The sequence below is a fragment of the Pyrenophora tritici-repentis genome, chromosome 8 (assembly GCF_003171515.1).
Source record: "Pyrenophora tritici-repentis strain M4 chromosome 8, whole genome shotgun sequence".
Lineage (NCBI taxonomy): Eukaryota > Fungi > Ascomycota > Dothideomycetes > Pleosporales > Pleosporaceae > Pyrenophora > Pyrenophora tritici-repentis.
Genome location: NC_089397.1, coordinates 2,074,094 through 2,096,398, shown reverse-complemented (window position 1 = coordinate 2,096,398; position 22,305 = coordinate 2,074,094). Strand labels below are relative to the sequence as shown.

Here is a 22,305-nt window from a genome sequence, read left to right as displayed (position 1 = left end):
AGTAAAGGGTTCTTGGATGCATACTATGTCTATGTCTGCTTCCCATGCACGTTCTAAGGCTGTAATGTGGCAAGGCGAGCTTCTGGCCACATTCACCCAGCATACCTGCATTTGTCTGTGTCGGTGTGGCGTGGTTTCGCCGGGTGAATTCGCGGGTTGTGCCCTCATTACGCACTAGATCCGAGGCTCATTTCAGTGTCAGCGTGCTCAGACGATGACGTGTTAGGGTCTTGGTCAGCGGTGCTAGGCTGCACGCTTCTAGCAGACATTCGCGCTAGGTTGAGGTCTTGCGTAGTTGCAGCTGTTCTCTTAGACCTCCTAGTCCCTAGGGTGGTTGCGGGCTCTCTAACAGTGGCCGAGTTTAGGTTATTTACGTCTTGTCGGCTTCTTTTACTTGCGTCCGTAGGTGTTCCCACAGGCTCAGTAGTATTAGCTATGTCGCCGTCCGTGATTTCAATGGAGGTTTCGACCGTGCTGCCTGTCTGTCTTCCTCTAGCTGGCTGCATTGCCTCAGAAGCACGGTCACCCGCCTCCCTAATGACTTTTAGTTCCCCCTTTGTGGGTTGGATGAGTCGGCCGTTCACCCTCGTTGGGGCTGCTGGGCACTTGTCGTGGGTTGCTGGAAATGGGCCGTGGCAGTTGGCGCACTTTGGTGTGTCTTTGCATTGTTCTCCGTGTGGTCCCTGGTGAGTTGCCGTTGTTTTGCTGCATGTCGTGCAGCGGGCTGGCCTTGTGCAGCGGCTGGTTTTGCAGTACCCTAGGCAGCCTGGGTCGTGCAGCATTGCAGGTGAGTTCTTCTTTATCTCGTGCGCGTAGTCGCCCGTCCCAAATAGGCGAAACGATCGTACGGGTCTGGTGAAAGATATAATCCAGGTTGTCCTTCCCTCCGTGGGTCCATGTCTGGAGGGCCGGCAGCTCGCCGGTTCGATCCCTGTCTGGGACAGAGCTTCGCTGACTATATCGTCTATTGTGGTGGGTATACTTTCCCCTGTGATAGTGCGGTATGAGCTTTCTACGCCCTGGACTGCATAGTTCACCCATCGTTCAGGTAGTCTTGCGCTCTCGCCCTCTACCGCTCGGATCATGAGTTCGCGATTCTCCTGCCCCATAAGCAGGGCCTTGATTTTGTCGTTGCGGGGCGTAATCGCCCAGCCAGTCTTGATATGTTTTGCCGTAGGTATGTCGGAGGGGGTAATTTCCTTAATCGCCTTTACAATAGCCATGCGGGCCGCAAATGGTGATGCCCGTTGGAGCCGAGCCTCCGCTCCAACCGCTATAAGGATACGGTTGTCAGTGTTTAGAGGTCGCCTAGGAGTTTGAGCTAGCTGCTTTGGGGCAGCCGTGGCCGCTTTCGTCGTAGCGGCCCCCCTTGCTGGGGGGGTTGGATTTTTCAGGGTCCTAGCTACGTCCGCCCAGGAGCGGTGCGTAGTGTCAGAGTCGCTCCCTGAGTTTGGGGGCGTGATTAGGGGCGTGATTAGGGAGGTGTTAATAGCCCTTAGCACCTTCTGTTGAAGGTCCTTAGCCACACGGGCTCCGTCTGGGTCGGTGTACTTCCCAAGGCATCTGTCGACAGCTGTCGCTAGATCCGTTATGATGGAGTGGTGGAGGTTTGTAGCTTTTTGGGCTGCCTGAATCCGCTGGCGGACCGCTTCAGAGACAGCTTGATTGTAGGAGGTGGGCGCAGTGCTACCGATAGAAGGTTCAGCACGAGTATGTGCTCGCTGCCTCCTCTTGTTGCCGCGCAGGTCAGTATTAATAGGGCTCTCAGGCTCCTCTGATCGTGTATGGGGGGGTTGGGCACTCCGTGGCGCCCTCTCTGGAGTTTCTACATTAGCCATTCTAACCACCTCCGCGAGAGCAGAAAGCGGTTATTTAGCTGAGGTAGTTACAGGCCGCCGTGCCGTTAAAATGATGTAAAAATCGTATAATTTTATAAGGGTCCCAAATTCCTTAAAAGTTGGTGTTCGGTGAGCGTGCCGCCGCCTGAACCGGTACTGCGGGCTCTTCCACCCGTGCTCCATCTGCGTACGGGCGAAAAACATCAACACCTGCTGCCATGGCCGCGTGTGCTTGACAATCGCCTCCTTATCCATGTACGGCTGCAGTGGCTGGGACCGCTTCTACACGCAGCTGTATTTTTTTCTGAGCTGCTAGGCTTAGCTGTTTAATATTGTCTGACTATTGCATTCTTCTACTATATACATCGCTTCGAAGCTACACTTCCCTTGCATGAGTCTTCCCTATCAAGCCGTCATATCCATCAGCAAGTTTGTGAAACACGGTCAATAATCTGTTGACTCGCATCCCCCAGAACTCGTCTTCGCCTTCAAGCCACGCCCGGGTATCCGCTCTCTCTTGATGCGTGTTTGCTATCACCAGCTGTGGGTAAATTGTTTTTCCTAGCATCCCATCGTGGACTGTCAAAAGCACCGCTATGCCCTTCTTTACTGCCTCAACGCAGGGACAATCTCGCTCAAGCTCGAATTCGATATCCTGTGGATACCTACATATCTGTCGCGGGTACCCACAGGAAGCGCATTGACTGTCTTCTCTTCTCGCAGGCTGCTGCACAGCACAGAGGAAGCGCAACATCTTCTGAGCTGACGCAGATCCTTCTCGGAGTCTGCATTGCCGTAGCTCGTGATCATATACTGATTCGTGCCACTTATACGTTAAGCATAGCGGACAGGGAACTCCTCCCTAGTATCCTAATTGACCCAGTAGCCGGTGCAACGTGTTATTGTGCTCACCCTTGAGCCACAACTGCTGGTCGTTCTCGTTCTGCTGTGCTAGATGCTCGCGTACAAGTCTCGCGCTAGTTGAAGGTTCAACCGGCTTAGGCGTAGCTTTGCGGTGCGCTTTACTACGGAGCAGTGCAAGGAGCCCGGTAGCAGCAGCAATAGACGCATTACCACCTATTTCTTCTGTACACTGCTGGCCTTGTGACGTTCCCTTATCTATAGCTCTTATATCTCCCTTTGGGCCGGTTTAGTGTAGCGTAGCGGCGCTACCTTGCTTTCGCCGTTGAGATGTCAATCTCAGGCTTGCTGCTGTACATCCAAGATCTGAGTCATTGGTCACAAGACTGGTGTCGTCGTCCAACAGCCGAGACACTGGCACCACCTGCGGCGAGTGCCTGATATCGTGGCTGTAAGTTGCGACGCCTCTTCTAGCTTTAGACGCTGTAGCCTCTACTGCGCAAGTCGCCTTATCTCCCGTAAATCGTTTGCGCTTCCTCGTCGGGGCTATGTCCAGTCCTAGCGGCGTAGCGGAAGGCGTGGGTCTAGTTTCAATGGTCTTTTCTCGTCCAAAGACGCGCCCAATTGCTGCTAGTAAGGACGGATGCTGGAGCCTATCTGCTGTGCCAGCTGAGGGGCTCGAGGGCAAGGGAGAATCTTTACTTGGCTGGGTTAAGAACTCGTGCCACCGCGTAGAAACCCACTCGTACACCCGCAATAGCGATGGCTGCAAATGTGTAGGGAATGCGCCATCTAAACCGTACGTGTTTGCCCGCTGCAAAGGCCGATGTCCGCTTTGCCAAGCATAGGCTACGTTCATATCAGCGTTTGGGCTTTTATCGTCATATCGATTGAATCGCTGATGCACTTCTTTCACATGCTTCTCCGTAATCGCAATAGTGAGCTGCCTGCATAGCTGAGCGTTGACAGGCCATCCCCACACCCAAGCGCTCGCTCTCTGGAGGATGGCAGTAAGTTTGCGGGATTCCCAGGGTTGGTCTGGGGTTTGGACAGAGCAGAACAGCAGCGTGCCGCTATGTGTTGAAGGACTTACCACTCTTTCCCGCTGCAGCATCCTGACAAAGGGCCAGATGTATACCAAGTAGTAATATACGACTTGGCTTGCACGGGCTGGCAAGTAGCGGGCAACGTAAAATTCCCGATTCGTCGATCTCTTTGCTTTGTGATGGCGGATAAGGTAGACAATGCGGGCGTTGTACACATAGAGGCCTCTAGCGCTTGCAGCTGTGTTCTCGCACGCTAGACTGAAGAGTTCTGAGACCCGAGGCACTTGTCCGCCGCTTAAGTAGCACATTCCCGCCACTGCCTCTAAGAAAGCCTCTACTCTCTTAAGGTAGAGAAATATAGCCTTCCAATTCCAACGTCCATCTCTCAGCAGCCCGTTCCGGCGAGTGGTGCAAGCTCGGGTAGAGAGCTCCAGGTAGGCCTCTGACAGGCGATTGCCAGGATGGTGAACGAATGAGAAGCCCTGGCTCGTGTTGCTGATCTCATCCTTGACCTGACTTAGATCTACAGGTGGAAGGACTCCAAACATCAGTTCTTTGCAGATCTTCTCTGCTTCATCCACGAACATATGGCTAAAGCGGCGGAAGCTGTCCATAGTAACGTGGTTGGAGCTATAGGATATAGTCTGGCCATCTTCGCTCCACCGGAAGAGGAAGGACGGAGGATCAGTGCGCCCAATTACCCGACCAAAGTCGCGAAGACTCTGGAATTCCGCAAGAGGATACATCGCACCATCGACCATGTACTTGAGTCGTACAGCATTCAATCGCTCAAGCTGTCCGTATCGTGGCCGCTGTTCTAACCCTATTCGCACGTACGCCTCGTAGGGCAAGGCATACTCAAGGAACAGCAGTCGTTGGATGTATATGAGTTGCGATAAGATAGGCGTGAACAGCTTTGCTGTTCGGAAGGTCTCTCCAGTACCCTGCAGCCCAAGGACGCCGCTGTAGTAGACTAGCGTACTAGAGCTAGGCTGTCCGTCTCTGAACTCTTCTGTCATGAATGCAATGCAGAGTTCGAAGAGCAGCTGTAGCAAGTCATCGGCAGCGGCAGGTATCTCGCTAGATCTATCGCTTGGGGTAGGTTGATGTGAGGAGGAGCGGGCTCTGCTGTCGTTATCTGCCAGATCCTCCTCCTCCTCCTCCTCCTCCTCCTCCTCCTCCTCTTCTTCTTCTTCTTCTTCTTCCTCTGGATCTGACTCAGAGCTCTGTTCGCCATCCCCTAGATCTCTTTCGTCATCTTTGTCTGTAGTACCCTGGTCCATCTCCTCGTCATCTGCTTTGTCGTCTCTCGTGTTGGTCGTTTCGTCTCTTCCGCTGTATCTTCGCTGGCGATCGGCTGCTAGCTCAGACCACAGGTTCGGACTAATGCCAAGATCCCATAGACGATGCTCCCAGATTGATTGCAAGCGAGTCGATTGCTTAGGACTGAGCCGGATCCTAGTCAAGATGGAGCGTTGGCCTGGCTCCATGCGCCATGCACGGAAGACGAATGCGAGAAAACCCTTCAGCCACCGGCGATACGATCTCCTGGTTTGCTCGCGAGCAAGAAACTTAAACGGCTTCGGGAAGCAGGGTGAGGGCCGCGTAGTGATCAGCCAGCACAAGAGCGGACGGCCAGTACGACGCATAGTCTCCTCACATCGGTCTAGCACCAGCTGTATAGCTTGTGTTACATGCCATATCTTCTGCTCGTCCTTGGCAGGGCTAGTAACATTCGTGCACTGCTCTGACTGGCCGATAGTCAAGTCGTCGGCGTCGTGCGCCACAGGTACGTCTGCTAGACCAAGTAGTATATCACGCCGAACTCCCTGGTAAGCGATTGGCCAGCGAGTGCGCTCTATCCACGGGCCGGTGTTTTGCAGCGTCTGAGTTCCCGTATCCGTCAGCGCAATGCGCTGTTGCTCCTCGCGACGAGCCTGCTCGCGCTCGCGTACAGACTTGAGGTGTTCGCCAGCACATGGCAGATTCGCTTGGCGCAATATGCTTCCGTTCACCGACACCGTCCAGTAACTGCGTGTTGGGCCGCTGCCCCAAGTCTGGAGGAATACGTCGTCGTACAGGTCGTCCGTCCTGGGCTTCGAAGCTCGTTCGCTTAGATGGACTTTGCTTAGGTGGCTAGTCATCCATTTCAAGCTAATCGTATAGAACTCGCACTCGCGGCAGGCATATCCTTGATGCACGTAAAGCTCTGGATGGGGCGCTGATCTGTGCGGACGAACAGGGAGGTTGCAGGGGTCCTTGAACTCATGTAGGCGTTGACGCAGAGATCGCATTAGTGCTAAGCGCAGAACCTTCGAAACGCGGTGCTTCTTGTCAAGATGGGTGGTAATCTGGGAGTTTGCAGTAGCCAGAGCGTACTTGCAGCTGCGACAAATAAGGGCTTGACTCTCCACGTCCACGTGTAGGCCGCAGCGCGCTAAAAGAGCTGTCGCAGCGTCCGTCTCCATGATAGCATGAAGACCTAGTTAGCTAGGCCAAGGTTGCTGAGACGGATAGGAGAGCAAGACGGTCGTAGTGCGGGCTAGTAGTGGTTGTTGTGGTGTTGTTGGTAGTATGGGGTCACGAACGCGTCGCGTGCGTGCACGGACGTTTTTCGGAAACTTGATCAAACTTCCGTCTTGATCAAACTTCTGTCGACTATTAGCCCAGTAGAAGGTGATTGAGAGTCACGTGATGTGCTGGTGTGGCAGGTACTGCCCGGTGGGCAATGGCACCCACCACAACAGAAAGAGTAAGAGAGATACAATACACGATAGTCAATACAATACGTTGCAGCCACCCCGCCTTGTCCCTCCTCCCACTCGGTTATCCATAGTAGTCATACTAATAGAGGGACCTTGTTCCAATAGGTTATGAGCTCCGGTTGCCAAAACTGACGTCATTGTTTTGATCCCACCAGAGTCGCGCAGGACTCAGATTCAAGGAGGAATCAAATCACTACTAAGGTCGCGAAGGACCTAGCTACGATTCGCGGAAGGAATCGAACACCAACTAGAGTCGCGCAGGGCTCAGATTGGCGAGACAATCACCTATCCAAGTCGCGCAGGACTTAGATTCAACCTACATCTTCTCCACGCTTGAGAATCGATAACGACTGCCTGCACCGCCTGCACCGGCAGCATCATTGCCAGCATCACCTGCACCGCCTACACCAGCTGCATCGACTGCACCGCCTGCACGCCTGCAGTATACTACCTATACGTCCGAGCTTCTCTTACCTCTGATACACAATGGCTGAAGCAAAGGAGGAATGGAAGATCCCCAAACTTACGGCTGAGAATCACGATGCTTGGTTCCGCCGGAACAAAGTCAAGCTAAAAGGGAAGAGAGTCTTCTACGTATGCGAGAAGAGTCTAGAGAAGCACTGCCAGCTTCCTACTCCTGGGGATCTATCAGACGCTGTGAAAGAATTGGACATTACAGACAACAAGACTATCAAGGTCTGCATCAATGTCGACATGAGAAACAAGTACCTAGAGGACGAAGCAACTGCAATCGACCTCCTGTTCAGATCCCTTAGCGATGATGACCAGGCCCTCATTGACGAGTACGACACTGCCTTCCAATTCTGGGCTTACTTGCGCAAGAAGTACACCCAAACCGACGCTACCGCCGCCAACATGTACATGACTAGGATCCAGACATTTACATTCGATTCTGAGAGCACAATTATTGGGTCATGGGAAAAGCTGAAGGATTACCGACGCAAGCTTGTGGCAGCAGATGCTGACACCAACGGAGCCTACAAAGACTCTGCACTGCTACTCATCCTTATTAGATCACTCCCAACGAGATTCAGGACTACAGTTGACGCCGTAAATGCACAGCTCAACCTCACTGTCGAACAGAAGCTCAAGTTCCTGGAAGAGAAGGAGGTCCGAGACCAGCAAGACGCCAACGAGCAAGCACTTCCAGCATTCAGGAAAGCCTATAAGTACGTTCCGCTGCACAAGCGAGGCGACAAAGACTTGCTGTCGTTGTCATCTGACTCTGAACCCGGTGCTACGTCTGGCATCCAGTGCTATCTTTGCGACCAGCCTCACTACATGCGAGACTGTTCAAAGCTTGGGAAGGCTCGACAGCTCTTGAAGGAATATGAAGTTGAGAAGAAGCAAAGGAAGAAGAAGTCGCTCCCTCCTAAGTCGTCTAAGCCTCCTCCTAAGCTTGAGAAACCCAAGAAGAAGACTAGCAAAGCGTATGGAGCCGAAGAAGCCAGGTCGGATTCAGAGCTGGAGACATCAACTGATACCTTAGACTCGGAAGACGAGGAAATTGAGACATGCCGTCTCTCCAAAGACATCCTCGGTAAGGCCTCTCCATCTACCTGGGCCGGCGACACTGGCGCCTCCTCACACATGTCTGACCAACCCTCGCTGTTTAGACAAATGATCAAGATTAAGCGGAGACTCGTTCGGGTTGGAGGGGGAGAATTACACGCAGACTGGAAAGGAGAAGCCCAAATGGTGTGCAAGGATGGATCTTCGATATGGCTTTCAGATGTACTGCTTGTACCTAACCTTGGAGTCAATTTGTTATCAGGGAGACGAATTTGCGCAGCAGGCCTTAAGGGTCGCTTCAATTCCCACACACTGTCCTTCAGACTGGGGAAAAAGACGATCATTAAAGCAACTATGGACGATGGTCTCTACGTAGTGTCACACATTGCAGATGGATACCAAGAAACAGCATTTCCAGGCACAGAACTCGATACACCAGCCCAAGATACAGAAGTCCTTCACACACCAGATGAGTCCGAACTCAAGGCTGGCGAAAAGGAGAGATACTTGCTGTACCACAGACGCTTTGCACACCTGGGACCTGCAAAGATTGCCAAACTCCACGAAGTCACAACCCTTGAGAAGAAGATTCAAGTGCCAGAAAAGAAGGAGATCTGCGAAGTCTGCGCCTTAACGAAGATGAGGAACAGCATCCCAAAGCAGCTGAGAGACCACAAAGATGAGAAGCTAGCCCTAGTACAATTTGATGTTGCAGGACCTTTCCCAACATCCTTGCGAGGAAATCGATGGTTTCTTCTCATTATTGACAGCTACACGCGGAAGAACTGGGTTGTCCCGTTAAAGCAGAAGGGAGACGCCCAAAAGGAGCTTAGAGCCTGGAAGATTTTTGTTGAACATCAGACTGACGAGAAAGTCAAAGCTGCTGGGACTGACAACGCGCCAGAACTCTTGCAACAAGTTGAAGAATGGAGAGTCACATATGGAGTTGAACTGCAGCCTACCACAATTGCATCATCATATCAGAATGGACCAGCTGAGCGAAATATCCAAACTGCGGAAGCCGACATGAGGGCGATGCTCAAGGACGCTGGTCTACCAATTGAGTTCTGGGATGAAGCTGTCGAAGCAGACGCATATCTACGAAACCGCACGAGTACAGGACCTACGATTGATGAAAAGCAAGTCAGCCCTGAAGAGGCATTCACGGGAAGAACGCCATCAATTGATCACATCCGTGTATGGGGGAGTAGATGCTATTCCTACATCAACCCCAAGACAATCCCAGCAGATCAACGGCATGACAAGCTCGTGGACCGCGGCAGAATTGGAGTATTCATGGGATATTCTGAGACAACAAATAAGCAGTTCAAATTCTACTCGCCAGAACTGGGATACACCTCAAGATCAAGCCGTATATCTGTGGATGAATACACGCCTGGAGGAAAAGTCGAACTGCGATTGCGGAACATCCCAGCTGGACCACAAGGAACGCAGAACATTATGCCAGACCGAAAACCAAGAGGAAGACCAAGGAAAGATCTAACTCCTACTCAACCAGCTCATGCTCAACCAGCTCCTGCAGAACCGACTCCTGCAGAACCGACTCCTGCACAACCAACAGAACAAGCTGCTACAGAACAGGTGGAGCCACCGACTGCAGAAGAGATGGAGCCACCTCCTGCGGAACAAATGGACACATCGCCTGCAGAACAAGTGGAGCTGAATCCTGAGCCGATTGAGCGTAGAAGAGGAAGACCAAGGAAGTTGACTACCGCTCCTCCTACTACCGTCTCTCGAGATGAGCGAGTACCTGATCTGGCAACTGAAGAATCCGAGGAACCTGTCCAATCCTTGCCAGAAGCCCCAAGATACTTCACAAGAGGGTCTAAGCGCAAGAGGGCTGGCGAAGACACTGCAGAAGATGAAAGATTCCGCAAGATTATCAAAGCTATGCTAGCACAAGTTAATCTTACGGACAAAGAAACAGACGAAGACGCCTATATTTTTGAGAAGGCCTTTCCAGCAACAGAGATCGCAGGAATCCAGATCCCCAAGACATATCAACAAGCCATCCGTGACCTAAGGTACGGAAACCAGTGGAAAGCAGCAGTGCTGGAGGAGATTACCTCACTGATAGAGAATGGAACCTGGGAAGAAGTTGTACCGCCTAAAGATGCTAACATGGTTGATTTAAAGTGGGTGTTCACAATCAAGACTAAGCCAGATGGGACAGTTGAACGATTTAAGGCACGCCTTGTGGCTAGGGGTTTCACCCAAGTACATGGAATCGACTACAACGAGACTTTTGCACCAACAGTTCGCATGGACACCTTACGTCTATTCCTAGCTACTGTCGCAGCAGAAGACTTGGAATGTTTTCATTATGACATCAAGAACGCGTTCACTGAGTCTCACCTTAAGGAACTGATCCTTCTTAAGCCACCTGAGGGAGTTCACGTCAAGAAAGGACATGTCCTAAAAGTACTCCGAAGCCTTTACGGACTAAAACAGGCTGCGCGAGACTGGAACCTGTTAATGAAGAAAGAGCTTCTTGCATGGGGATTTGTGCAAAGCCTTGCAGACCCTTGTATGTTTGTCCATAAGGAGAGAAAGATTCGAATCCTGGTCTACGTCGATGACGTCCTTGCAGCGGCAAAGGAGCAATCTCAGACTGAGTGGTTCTGGAAGAAGCTTTCTGGACGATTCAACGCCAAGAACCTGGGGGAGGTACATAAGGTCCTTAGAGTGCGAGTTACGAGAGACAGAAAGCACCGTACAATCTTCCTTGACCAAGAGCAATACCTGTGTGCAGTACTTGAAAAGTTTGGAATGTCAAGCAAGAAGCACAAGGATAAGAAGATCCCATCTGCCGATTACACCTCATTCAGACCAGCTACTGACAACGACACTCGAATTGACACAACTGAGTACCAACAGGGCATTGGAAGCCTGATGTTCGCTATGGTTCTTACACGTCCAGATATTGCATTCACCCTTGGGAAGCTAAGCCAACACATGAGCGATCCAGCAGAACACCATGGCTATGCACTGAAAAACCTGCTACGGTATCTTCGATCGACGGTCTCAATGAAACTACGCTATGGACCAGGGGGAGCACACTCACAATTTGTTATCTACTGTGGTGTAGTAGCTTGTCACGTGTTCGGCGTTAGGTAATCGGCGCTAGGGTTGAGTATTTTAGGACGACTCCGCGTAGAGGAGCTCGACAGTTATCGTACACCATTCTTAATACTACCGTTTATTGTTCGGATACCTTCTTGTTCTCTACTCTCTACCGATTGCGGGTCGGCAGCCTCTCTTCTGACTATTGAGGCTATCCCTCTACCACACTACTCTGATGCTGATTGGGCAAGCGATGTGGTTGACCGAAAGAGCGTTTCAGGAAGCACTGCGATGTTCTATGGAGGCCCGATATCATGGTCTAGCAAGAAGCAACGGTCAGTCGCTACATCAAGCTGCGAGTCTGAGTACATAGCTCTGTCAACATGCTGCAAGCAAGGCCAGTGGATTGCTCAAGTGTTCAGAGACCTTGGGTTCCCAAAGTACATTGGAAAAGACACCAACAAGGTTCAGATGCTGGGAGACAACCAGGGCGCCATCGCACTTACAAAGAACCCTCACCTCCACGAAAGATCAAAGCACATCGACGTCTGTTATCACTATGTCAGGGACCTGGCAGAACAAGGCAAACTTGATGTAGCCTATGTGCCAACTGCAGAGATGGTTGCAGATGGAATGACAAAGCCTCTACAGCGAGTTGCATTTGAAAGATTCAAGAACCAACTGGGTCCAGTGATCGGAATGGTCTGGTCTGGTCTGGTCTGAGGGTACAGACCAGACCAGACCAGGTGCTTACATAAGGACCGGTCCGACCAGACCGGTCCGACCAACAAGACCGCCAAGAATGAGGCTGAAGCAAAGAAGGAAGCCGAAGAAATGTGTTTTACTACTGACTGTCAATCTAGTCGTCTTCGTTCTCACTATCCTCGATATCGCTGTTCCCCTCAGCTTGGGGCTTTCCATACCAGGCCCGGAGACACTCGCACGCTTCTATAATATCTGCCTTCAGCCTACCACGGCGATCGACGATAGTAAGCTTCGCGCTACTAAAAAGACGTTCGCATTCATCCGACATAGGCGAGATCGCAAACATGTCTAGAGCGAAGCGAGCGAGATCTCGTTGGGAGTCGTAGCGAGATAGCCAGTACGCAATAGCCTCATTGCAACCTGCCTCTTCGTTATGAAGCCGGTCAGTAGAGATGTATTGTTCATACAAATCAGTTGTAGAAACTGGAGCGTCTATTCGAATGCGCTTATGTTCCCGCTGGCGATCAAATGCTGGGTCAGGATCTCTCTCCTTCCTGGCTGGTGGTGGCAGCATCTCGACAGGGTACCTTCCCTTATACTCTGTCTCCCAGAGATGCTTCACCGCTAATTGTGCGTTTTCAAACCACCTCTTCTTCTCTTCGTCGCCATGAAGAACCCACTCTTGCCTGAACCATCCCCACTTGCGATATGGATCAAGGATTTGAGCCGCATAATATGCCGGTGGAAGGTCAGTATCTTCAGGGAATCGATTTTGCCAATTCAGCTGCTGATTGTTATAGTACTCAACGCACTTTAACCAAGCAGCATCAGCGCAGCCTTGAAGGTACTTCCATGTAAAGTTGTTATCGTCCTCAGTGTGGATGTCGTGGTAGTGATCCTTCGTCTCGCTTATCTCCCGGAGAAGGCAGTCCAAAGTTGAAAACCAGTCCGCAAGTGACGTCTTCTTACCTTCAGAAAGCAAAGTTGCAGCATAGAAGTCTTTGAGAGCGAGTTCAATCTTTTCAAGCTCAAACCAGTGCTGTCCATCAAGCTTAAAGTTCGCGATCCCTACGGAGCCCTTTCCAGGTACATGACGAGCCGAGAAGAGCTCTAAACGTTCTCGAACATTTAATGCACGTGTAATCGAATAAAACCATGAGTTCCAGCGGGTCGAGTTGTTCTGGATAAGCTCAAGCCCGTCGAATTGCGAAAGATCTCCGCCGATAATAATTGTAGCAAACTCCTCACGCCGTTGTGGAGTAAGCCTGATGTATCGCACCAGGTTGTGAAGACGACCCAAACATCCGAACTTCTTCCAGAGCTCTTCCACCTTCGTATAGTCGCCACGTTGATGATGCTTCTCCAGCTTCGCAAGATACTTCTCACAGTTTCGCCCCATAAGGAACGCCTGGCAACAGAGGTTGATGACATGGCCCAAGCAACGCAGCCGGCGATGACGACGTTGTTTTGACTTCATCCATGGGCAGAGATCCTTGAGTATAAACTCAACAGCGGTATCATTTGCCGAGGCATTATCCAGCATAAAGTATCCAATCTGATCTCCGCTAATGTCGTATTCTTCCAGCAATTCAAGGACCACCGATCCAAGATTCTCTCCAGTATGTTCGCCGTATATACGTCGCATACCTAAAGCGGTAACACGTCGCATGCCGGTAGTATCAATCCACATAGCGACGACGCCTAGGATAGCGTAAGGGTTTGGTGAAGTCCAGAGATCAAAGGAGATAGAGATCCTACTCCGTGAATGGTGTAGGTCCTCCCTAAGCTGTTGCTTCTTCGATATGAATGCATTCATTACCCAGCTTCGGATAGTCTTCGCAGCCTTCGGGAGGTGGTTGAGTAGTGCCGGATTTAAAAAGAGGAGTAGTTCACGAAAGTACTGGTTCTCTAATTGAAAGAAGGCGATATGGCAGTACACAATCCAACGAATTAGAAGCTCTTTAAACTTCTCTACTGACTCCTTCCAGAAAAAGATGCTGGAAGCAGCCCCATCCTTTTGCTGGTCGATTATAGACTTCCGTACAGAACCCTTTCGCTTGATGCCACTCTGGGGATCAATCTGGTGCTTCTGTTCCAGGTGATTCCGGATCCTAGAAGTGCCATTGATGACAAACAACTCTTGCTTGCTCTTCCCAACCCTGCACTCATGGCAGTAATACACCTCTTTCTTATCGCTATCTCGAATGTATTGGAGTCCGTACTTCCAGATGTGTGATGTACCTTGACGGAAATCCTTCCTTGCAATTATTGCACGTTTCACGTACGTGATACCGCCCTGCACGAACTCATCTGGAGATTCGTGATATTGAATAGGAGTGGGTGATAGTATAGGGGTGGGTGATGACGTGGGGATAGGAGATGGAGTAAGAGACGTTAAATCTAGTCTTATAATATTCGATGGGGACGGTGAGGTTGGTGTTGAAGGCTCCATAACAATAGTATATAAGTAGGTTGTTAAGGACTTGATTGTTCTATGTAAGTAGAAGACTTACCTTGATCTTAATGACTCATATTGTGCTAAATTTTCTGGCTAGATTAGTCTAAGATCTAGTCACGTGGACCTATTTATAGCCGGACCGGTCCGATCATCTAGACCGGTCCGACCACGGTCTCAAAAAATCGCCAGACCAGACCAAGTCTTGGCGGTCTAGACCAGACCAAGACCAAGTCAGACCAGACCATTCCGATCACTGGTCCCACCGTTCCTCATCTTCGCTGGCCAGTACCACCTATCAGCCTGGTATAAGGAAGCTGAGATCCCACGCGACTGGGCGATCGCAGTCAGCGATAATGGCTGGACGAATAATGAGCTTGGAGTTGAGTGGCTAAAGCACTTCAACGCTCACACGCAGGCTCGTAGTGTAGGCGCGCGTCGCCTGCTTATTATTGATGGCCATAAGAGCCACCAATCTCTAGAGTTCCAGGAGCTCTGCAAGGAGAACAATATCCATACGCTCTGTATGCCTCCTCACTCATCTCACCTACTCCAGCCACTTGATGTTGGCTGCTTCTCGCCATTGAAGCGCGCGTACAGCCGTGAGGTGGAGAGCCTTATGCGCAACCACATCAACCACATCACCAAGCTAGAGTTTCTGCCAGCGTTCAAGGCAGCATTTGATCAAGCGTTCACGCCAGCCAATATCTGCTCAGCCTTCCGCGGCGCAGGCCTTGTTCCTCTACAACCAGAGGCTGTTCTATCAAAGGTAGATGTACAACTGCGTACACCTACTCCTCCAGCAGCTCTGCCAGAGGCTCCCTGGGTAGCTCAAACGCCGAGCAACGCGCGTGAGCTTGAGGCTCAGTCAAGCCTAATACGTGAGCGCGTGCGCCAGCACAAGAGCTCATCACCAGCTTCAATTATTATGGCGATTGACCAGCTAAAGAAGGGCGCCGAGGTGATGATGCTCTCTGCTGAGCTGATGCGCGATCGGATCTCTAGTCTTGAGAAGGCCAATAGCGCAGCCTCAGAGCGTAGGCGGCGCTCTAAAAGGCGTATACAGAAGCATGGAGTACTCACAAAGGGAGCTGGAGAGGATATACTGGCTCAAAATGAGGCTGACCAGCAGATTGCTCATGAAGAGCGTCAAGGAGGAGCGCGATCAGGCCTCAGCCAGCGGGCTCAAAGGCGCTGCACTAGGTGCAAGGAGACTGGGCACAACTCGCGCACATGCAAGACTGATACTATTAATATAGAGTAATCTACTGTATCAATATCTAGCAATAATATTATCGCGTTGTTGAGATGCATCGCTTTAAAGTTGCAAAAGTTGGTGGGGTGCGCCGCTCGCCCGTGTGCGCCGCTCGCCCATGGATCATGTTACAGAAATTACCACCAGCTCAGATTCCAGTGTACTGCGGTATATATATTACGATGTCAGTGTGTAGGTAGGCATGGAGACAGGCAATTACCGACTACTTCAAACCGGGGTGTCAGAAGCCGCAGCTTTGTCGTCGGTAACATCAGCAGCAGTCGGTTTCCCCGACGAGCGCGCATCCGCCCATCAGACCACCGGCACAAAAAAGATGGAGATGCACGCCACGATCAAGCCTACCTGGAAAGACTTGGTGAGCGCCTTGTTGTAAGCCCGCACAGCTTGTCTACGGGCACGGGTTTGTGGAGATCGGTGGCGCCCGTGTCCACGACGATGCGGGGGTCGATCGGGAGGCCCGCGCTGACCATGTTGCTCATCAAACTGGTGGTGGAGATGTTTCATGTTACGCTGTTGAAGACGGTAAGTTACCTCGGAGCATCTACGTAAATGAAGAGCACAAACGCGACGCCCGTCGGCACGTCTTGCAGCGGCAGTGAGACTTCGCTCCATGGGGAACCGGACCGGCACGTTATAGCGAGACTCATCGCGGCGACTCCAGCAAATCTGTATGGCAACAAAGGCCAGCAGTAGATTACCAAAGGCGGCGCATAGAGAAAGGACGCGCCCGTTGCCCCATGCATGCGCAGTGCCGGCGCATTGAGGTGCGGGCAGCAGACAGACAATGCAGGTTACGAAGGTGATGGTGCCAAGCGTGTCAAACATCATGAGATGTCTCCCACCGCGTTCTTGTCGCGAGCCTCCAAGGCGGCATATGCAATAGAAAGACTAAGATGACAGCTACTCCGGCACAGCTAACGCGATCGGCGAAGGCGCCACCCAGCAAGGCACCGACGACCAAAGCGATTCCAAACATGCCCTAGGTATGACGGTGAAAGCGAAAACAATGATCACGGTACCGCTGAAGAGGCCCGACGCGCCTAAACCCGCAATGGCGCCGCCGAAGTTGAGAGCAACCGAGTTGGGCGCCGCGCCGCAGCGGATCCGACCTCAAAGATGAGCAACGCGCCAAGGAAACCCCATTTTATGTTCAGACATGAGTACAGATCGCCGAGCACAGGAAGTAGGCCGGTTTGTACCAGCCGACATCGTCCAGAGAGCGAAAGCGGCTTGTGGGAATGGCAGTGGCGATGATGGTGTTGTCGAGAGAATACTGGATACGTACCGTGACGGTAGCGTACATTCTAGCTATCCATCGAGGTAGGGTGGATGGGGTCGCCGACAACACTGAAATAAGATGACACTAAATAGCTTCGCACCCTCGGGGAATTCGGCTTCCTGGACCTAGGCGCTTTCCATGGTCCGCAACAGCCGTGTGGGCATGGCCATGAGCATGACTGCCGTCCGAGGCTGGCGCAGTTGGGTTTTTTTCCAGGGTAGAGCCAGGCGGTAGAGTTGGAAAGTCAGAGAGAGTGAGTGATTCTTTCTACATGGCGGATGAGTTGAGATTAAATGTCGCTTAGACAATCTAGTAGGTGGGTAGGTGTGTAGCTATTAAACGGTTAAATGCAAGAGACGCTGTAAGCTCACCGGGTTGCGGAGGAGAGTGTGCGACTTTGTCTACTGGAAATAAAAGGTAGGCAACATATTGATTGGTTGATTGAATAATAGGTTCCGTTGTCGGGACGTGTATCAATTGCAGTTTTCTCATTACAACGGAAGGTGCAGCTTCCGAACCCTTCGTTAGCCAGCCAATGTGCAAAGGTGCACAAGTAGGCTTTGTTACAAAGCGTATGCAGGTACGTGCTTATTTTGTAATCATGTCCTATGAGCAGAATTGGAAGGACAGTTTTCTATACTAGTCAGTCATATCCGGCACGGCCCAGGCCCAGATTGTCCCCACAAGGTCTACCTGTATACCCCCTCAGCAAAGCGTCCAACTAAAGGTAAGCCATCGAGTTTCCGTACATTCAAAACGGATCGGTACGTATTGTAGTTGCTGTATTTAAATCCGTGTGTATGTTGTTAGACGTCTATTACTAAGACTGTTGAGAATATCTGGGTTCAGTCCAGGTAGAAGGTGCTTGGGGATCACATGATGTGCTGGTGTGGCAGGCACTGCCAGGTGGGCAATAGCACCCACCACAATAGAGTGAGACCTTGACACCGAACCACGATAGTCAATACAATACGTTGCAGCCACCCCGCCTTGTCCCTCCTCCCACTCGGTTATCCATAGTAGTCACACTACTAGAGGGACCTTGTTCCAATAAAGACCATATTTCTGTGAACGGTTTGTAGGTACTTTATTCCAGCTACCTAGTCCGGATGCTATTTACAGTCAAGATAAGGAGAAAGAGAGGGTGGTAGCAGCTATTCTGCTTTGTTTGGCTTGGCGCACGTCCCACATGCTCTTGGCGGCAGGAGTAATAGAAGGAAGGAAGCGACTAGGCTGGCAGCCTAGTCATGTGACCTCGGGCTCAGCCCGTTACAATTTCGGCTGATCGCTGTAGTAGATCCTTGAATTCCAATATGATTCCAGATAGAAGCGACAAAGCCTTTTGAGATACCCCTAAAGAAAAACAGGGCCACTGACAGCTCAGTTTGTATGATCGTTTTGGCCCGTGCGATTCAGTCACTGGTTTATATTTTCCGTTTGGGGGTGCTTTACAACCACAAGAACGGCAGCAGGAGTGGATGGAACCGGTGGTAGGGTTGGGGTGACGCTGATATGATAAGTCCTTACATACAGGGGTAACCTTAAACACCGGATGGTCCTTCAACACCCTAGAAAATAACAAGATCGTACCAGAGTTGTAATCCTGGGATGTTGGCCCGACGATGTTCATTCATCCCCCATCGGAGCGATGTGCTGGCTCATCCGAGGCGCGCATGCTATCATGCAGTGTTCTATCGTGCACATCCTTCGCTGCATCTCATATAGAACATATTGGCATGCTGACTTTTTGCATACGTGCTTGAGCAGTCCGCTCGTAATAAAGCTAGTAGGGCAGGCGCCTCGGTTTTACTGGTAACTTGGTTGTAGAATACATAATATCAACAAGCCGCTTGAGCCAAAACGCTGGTGTGCAACGTATTCTAGACAGGTCTTGGAAGTTGTTCAAGACATCAATTCTGTGCTATTAAGAAAAATAATTCGTCGTTCCATAACTACACATTGCGTAACTTTCATTATATAAATCAAATCTCATGGATTCGCTCACCTTCCGCTAGCAGCCACAGAACTCATCCACGCGACGCTTTTTTGCGAAGATTCCAGAACGCGTGCTGAGCGCATTAGCCTTAGAGATCGCTGAAGCTTTCTTTTGACTTCCCGCCAAGCGAGAGGTTTGCGAGGCCATTGCGCATTTCTCAGTATCGTGTCCTCCTGGAGGGTCTTCCCTAGTTAGGATAAAGGGTTGGCCGGGCAATTTTCTGCTCACAATAAGGTTCTTACCAGTCTCTTCGATCACGAGTATTGATAAATTCGCAAGTTGCCCTTTCGAACGGCGCGTTGTCCCAAGGATCTGGGCAAGTACCCCTGTGATAGAATAGATGGAACCTCCCGCGCTTTTGGCAACGAATTCGAGATATTATATCTCATTACGTCTGATTAAACTATCTTGTTCTACCCTTCCGTCCTCTCTACACATGTGTTCCCAACGTCGTCGCAAAAATGGCCACACAAACCAACCTACTATGACTCCCATCAGAGAATCAAAGACGCCGAAGCCCCTCTTGGGAGATGGCCCCTGCATGCCGGTGAACAGTAGCGATGCTGACGACGAGTCTTTACAGATGATGAACTCTCCTTTATTGACTGCGTCCACGATCCCCAACGCGACTTGCTCCGAAGATGGATAACGAGCGACGAGCTCTTCAAGGGTACCCTCAAGCCCCTGCATACGCTTCGTCAGCGCAGTCTTGGTCTGTTGTTCCTGGTAGAAGCCGGGTAATACGAAGTCGCCTGGAAAAGCGATATGAACGCTGTATGCCGATGCAGCACATGAGTATCGTAACATTTCCAATCGGAGTGTGTCTGCAAGGGCCCGAACGGCTGCCTTTGCAGCTATGATTACGTACACGTGTCAGTGATTCAGTGACATCTAGTGGCAAGACCTGTATTAGGTTGATTGTACTTACGAGTGTACGCGATGGAGCCAGGCAAAGCCACAAAAGCAGCTGCGCTGCTCACTATGACGATCTGGCGAGGTATAGGCTTCGATGTCTGTCCACACTCGTTGTTCCTGTCGTCCTGGACCCAAAGATCGAGGGCCGATTTTGCTAGATACGCAGTGGCAAAGTAGTTGTTGCGCATGCAGTCCTCAATTTGTGAGGATGTGATTTCGGTGAAGAATCCGTTCTGGGCATGGTTTCCACCCGCGGCGCAGTACAGCATGTCGGGAACACGACCCTGTTTTCGGAAAGCGTTATCAACCTTCTTGATGTCAATATTACTACACTCTTGAGGTAATGGTACGAGGGGAAGATTACTCACTTGAACGTAGTCAGAAAGATCGACAACGACAGCTTTGATCTTCTGGAGACTGTCGCGACATGATCTCCGTATTTCTTCGGCGGCGTCGTCTAACGGACCTGGACTGCGTCCGAAGATTGTTACATGAGCGCCTGGTTTTTGTCATCAGCGAGGCAACTTTGGAAGGGTTGATAAGGGATAATTCATCACTCACCTCGAGCTGCTGAAATCTTTGCCACGGCTTTACCCAAACCACCAGCTCCTCCAGCCACAAAGACAGTCTGCAAATCACATCAGGGCCTCAATTACCTAGAGGTTTGGACCAGGCACGGAGCTTTTGGATGCTTGCTTACCTTGTTTTCATACTTCACTGCACCCATTTTGTCTGGTCCATTCCGCTGCATACGTAGGTATTCTCAGTTACCGAACGATTATTCATCGGCGGGCACCTAAGGTTCTAGGACAAATGAATCAGAATGTATTTTCTGCCGTACTTGCACAAAATAACCCGGCAATGTTGTGCTCGCATGTATTCCGCGAAACCTCGCCGATCAGCCCGAGCTCGAAGCGTCGGATCCGAAAAACGTACAGTACAAAGGCATCTAGCCAACAAGGGCGCCTTTTCCACCCTTCAAGCCGGGTTCCGAGCGCCGACGCAGCAACTCTATCGAAACGCAAGGTTGCCGCTGCGCGCGGAAGCGAGCATTGCAAAGTAGGGTACTTTGCGCTTCAACCCATTGTTACCCAACTTTGGCTGCACAGCATCGCTTTTCTTCACAGTCTCGACGCATTCTGTCTCACAGCCATACAACCATATCCGCGAACAGATCCAACCATGGCTACCAAAGCAATGCTCACAGCCTGGATCCAGGGCCAGAAGCTCAAAGCACCCCAAATGAAAAACGCAGCGGTGTTCCAGCGAAACCTAGAAGAGGCTCTAGACGTTCGCAGAACCGACCACGCTCTATTCACACCAAACATCAGTGCCTGGAAGAGCGGGGAAGGAGTGGACTTTTGTTCCAACGACATCCTTCATCTGGGATCCACGGGCCAGATCCGTGCTGCCTTTGAGAAAGAGTTGGCCAGTCATCCAGATTACAATCTCTATTCTGATGGTGTCCGCATGCTGGACGGCAACTACGAATACATTCAACAGGTCGAACGCGAAATTGCAGAATTCCAAAGGCCGAGACCGCTTTGATCGTAAACTCTGGCTTCGAGGGCAACATCGCAATCTTTGGTGCGATTCCGCGTCCTGGTGATGCTATCGTCTACGATGAGCTCGTACATGCCAGTACACTGGACGGTATGGTGCACAGTTTGACCCAGGTTAAGCACTCCTTTCGCCACAACGACTGCGATTCATTTCGGGAACTTCTTGCGACGATCATTGATTCTCAAAGGATGATTCGTGATGGCACAAGATGTATTCTTGTGGCAGTGGAATCAGTCTACAGCATGGATGGCGATGTTTGCCCGCTGCGGGAGCTTGTCGATATCGCGAAAGAAGTTTGCCCAAAGGGAAACATAGAATTCATCGTCGACGAAGCCCATGGTACAGGTGTTTTGGGACCTCGCGGTGCTGGCTTAGTGAACGCTTTGGGAATGGAGAAAGAAATTGCCGTCCGGCTCCATACGTGCGGCAAGGGGCTGGCGTCTACTGGTGGTAAGCATTGTCAGATGTGGGAGGACCAAGCAGACATGAGGGAGAAGGTTGTTGTATTAAGTGAGTAACAGAGAGGGACTATATACATGAGTAGCGAGCTGAGTAAGCACGCACTAGTGGGTCATGTGAGTACATCATTCACAGTGTACTTAGTGCACAAGGTGCCAGGTCTGACAGAGTACTAGCTCCTTCGCATCTAGTATGAGACTGAGAAGCGACATGGGCCCAATATAGAACTCATGGCCATCGACGTCACGCACGAAGCGACGCCGGAGTCCATGGCGAGAACTGCCTGGGATACTAACAGCTGTACCTTCGCCGACAGCGGCACACGTCCACGATGACATAGCGCCATTGGCAGAATGGCTGTAGCGACCTTGGGCTGTTTGGAGCCGTTGTAGACCGGTCTGAACGGCAGTAACACCTTGCTCAAGCCGCTCAAGCTGAATTTCGATTCGATCCACAACGTTCTTACTGCTTCCTCTGTCAGCTATAGTAGCAGAATTCCAAAGATCTCAACCACCCACAATATCTTCAAT

The 22,305-nt window shown here is 51.0% G+C and overlaps 7 protein-coding genes across 7 annotated transcripts; 3 read left to right on the top strand and 4 right to left on the bottom strand.

Moving 5' to 3' along the window:
• Positions 1–167: 167 nt before the first annotated feature.
• On the bottom strand, positions 168–1,563 carry PtrM4_142600 (uncharacterized protein; the record flags this gene model as incomplete). Its single annotated transcript, XM_066109585.1, has 2 exons — positions 168–1,505; positions 1,552–1,563. 2 exons carry the CDS (start codon positions 1,561–1,563, stop codon positions 168–170), a joined length of 1,350 nt encoding a protein of 449 aa, XP_065960507.1.
• Positions 1,564–2,700: 1,137 nt separating this feature from the next.
• PtrM4_142590 (DUF3505 domain containing protein) lies at positions 2,701–6,213 on the bottom strand (the record flags this gene model as incomplete). The annotated part of the gene is made up of 3 exons (XM_066109584.1): positions 2,701–2,957; positions 3,012–4,870; positions 4,964–6,213. The coding sequence occupies 3 exons, from the start codon at positions 6,211–6,213 to the stop codon at positions 2,701–2,703; spliced, it is 3,366 nt and encodes a 1,121-aa protein (XP_065960506.1).
• A 783-nt stretch (positions 6,214–6,996) lies between these two features.
• On the top strand, positions 6,997–11,850 carry PtrM4_142580 (uncharacterized protein; the record flags this gene model as incomplete). Its single annotated transcript, XM_066109583.1, has 3 exons — positions 6,997–7,765; positions 8,021–11,069; positions 11,379–11,850. The coding sequence occupies 3 exons, from the start codon at positions 6,997–6,999 to the stop codon at positions 11,848–11,850; spliced, it is 4,290 nt and encodes a 1,429-aa protein (XP_065960505.1).
• Positions 11,851–11,986: 136 nt separating this feature from the next.
• On the bottom strand, positions 11,987–14,284 carry PtrM4_142570 (uncharacterized protein; the record flags this gene model as incomplete). The annotated part of the gene is made up of 1 exon (XM_066109582.1): positions 11,987–14,284. The coding sequence occupies one exon, from the start codon at positions 14,282–14,284 to the stop codon at positions 11,987–11,989; it is 2,298 nt and encodes a 765-aa protein (XP_065960504.1).
• A 71-nt stretch (positions 14,285–14,355) lies between these two features.
• Positions 14,356–15,551, top strand: PtrM4_142560 (uncharacterized protein; the record flags this gene model as incomplete). The annotated part of the gene is made up of 2 exons (XM_066109581.1): positions 14,356–14,367; positions 14,577–15,551. The coding sequence occupies 2 exons, from the start codon at positions 14,356–14,358 to the stop codon at positions 15,549–15,551; spliced, it is 987 nt and encodes a 328-aa protein (XP_065960503.1).
• Positions 15,552–18,853: 3,302 nt separating this feature from the next.
• Positions 18,854–20,480, bottom strand: PtrM4_142550 (FabG, Dehydrogenase with different specificities (related to short-chain alcohol dehydrogenase); the record flags this gene model as incomplete). Its single annotated transcript, XM_066109580.1, has 5 exons — positions 18,854–19,150; positions 19,322–19,692; positions 19,767–20,252; positions 20,315–20,381; positions 20,454–20,480. 5 exons carry the CDS (start codon positions 20,478–20,480, stop codon positions 18,854–18,856), a joined length of 1,248 nt encoding a protein of 415 aa, XP_065960502.1.
• A 455-nt stretch (positions 20,481–20,935) lies between these two features.
• On the top strand, positions 20,936–21,301 carry PtrM4_142540 (uncharacterized protein; the record flags this gene model as incomplete). The annotated part of the gene is made up of 1 exon (XM_066109579.1): positions 20,936–21,301. One exon carries the CDS (start codon positions 20,936–20,938, stop codon positions 21,299–21,301), a length of 366 nt encoding a protein of 121 aa, XP_065960501.1.
• Positions 21,302–22,305: the final 1,004 nt, after the last annotated feature.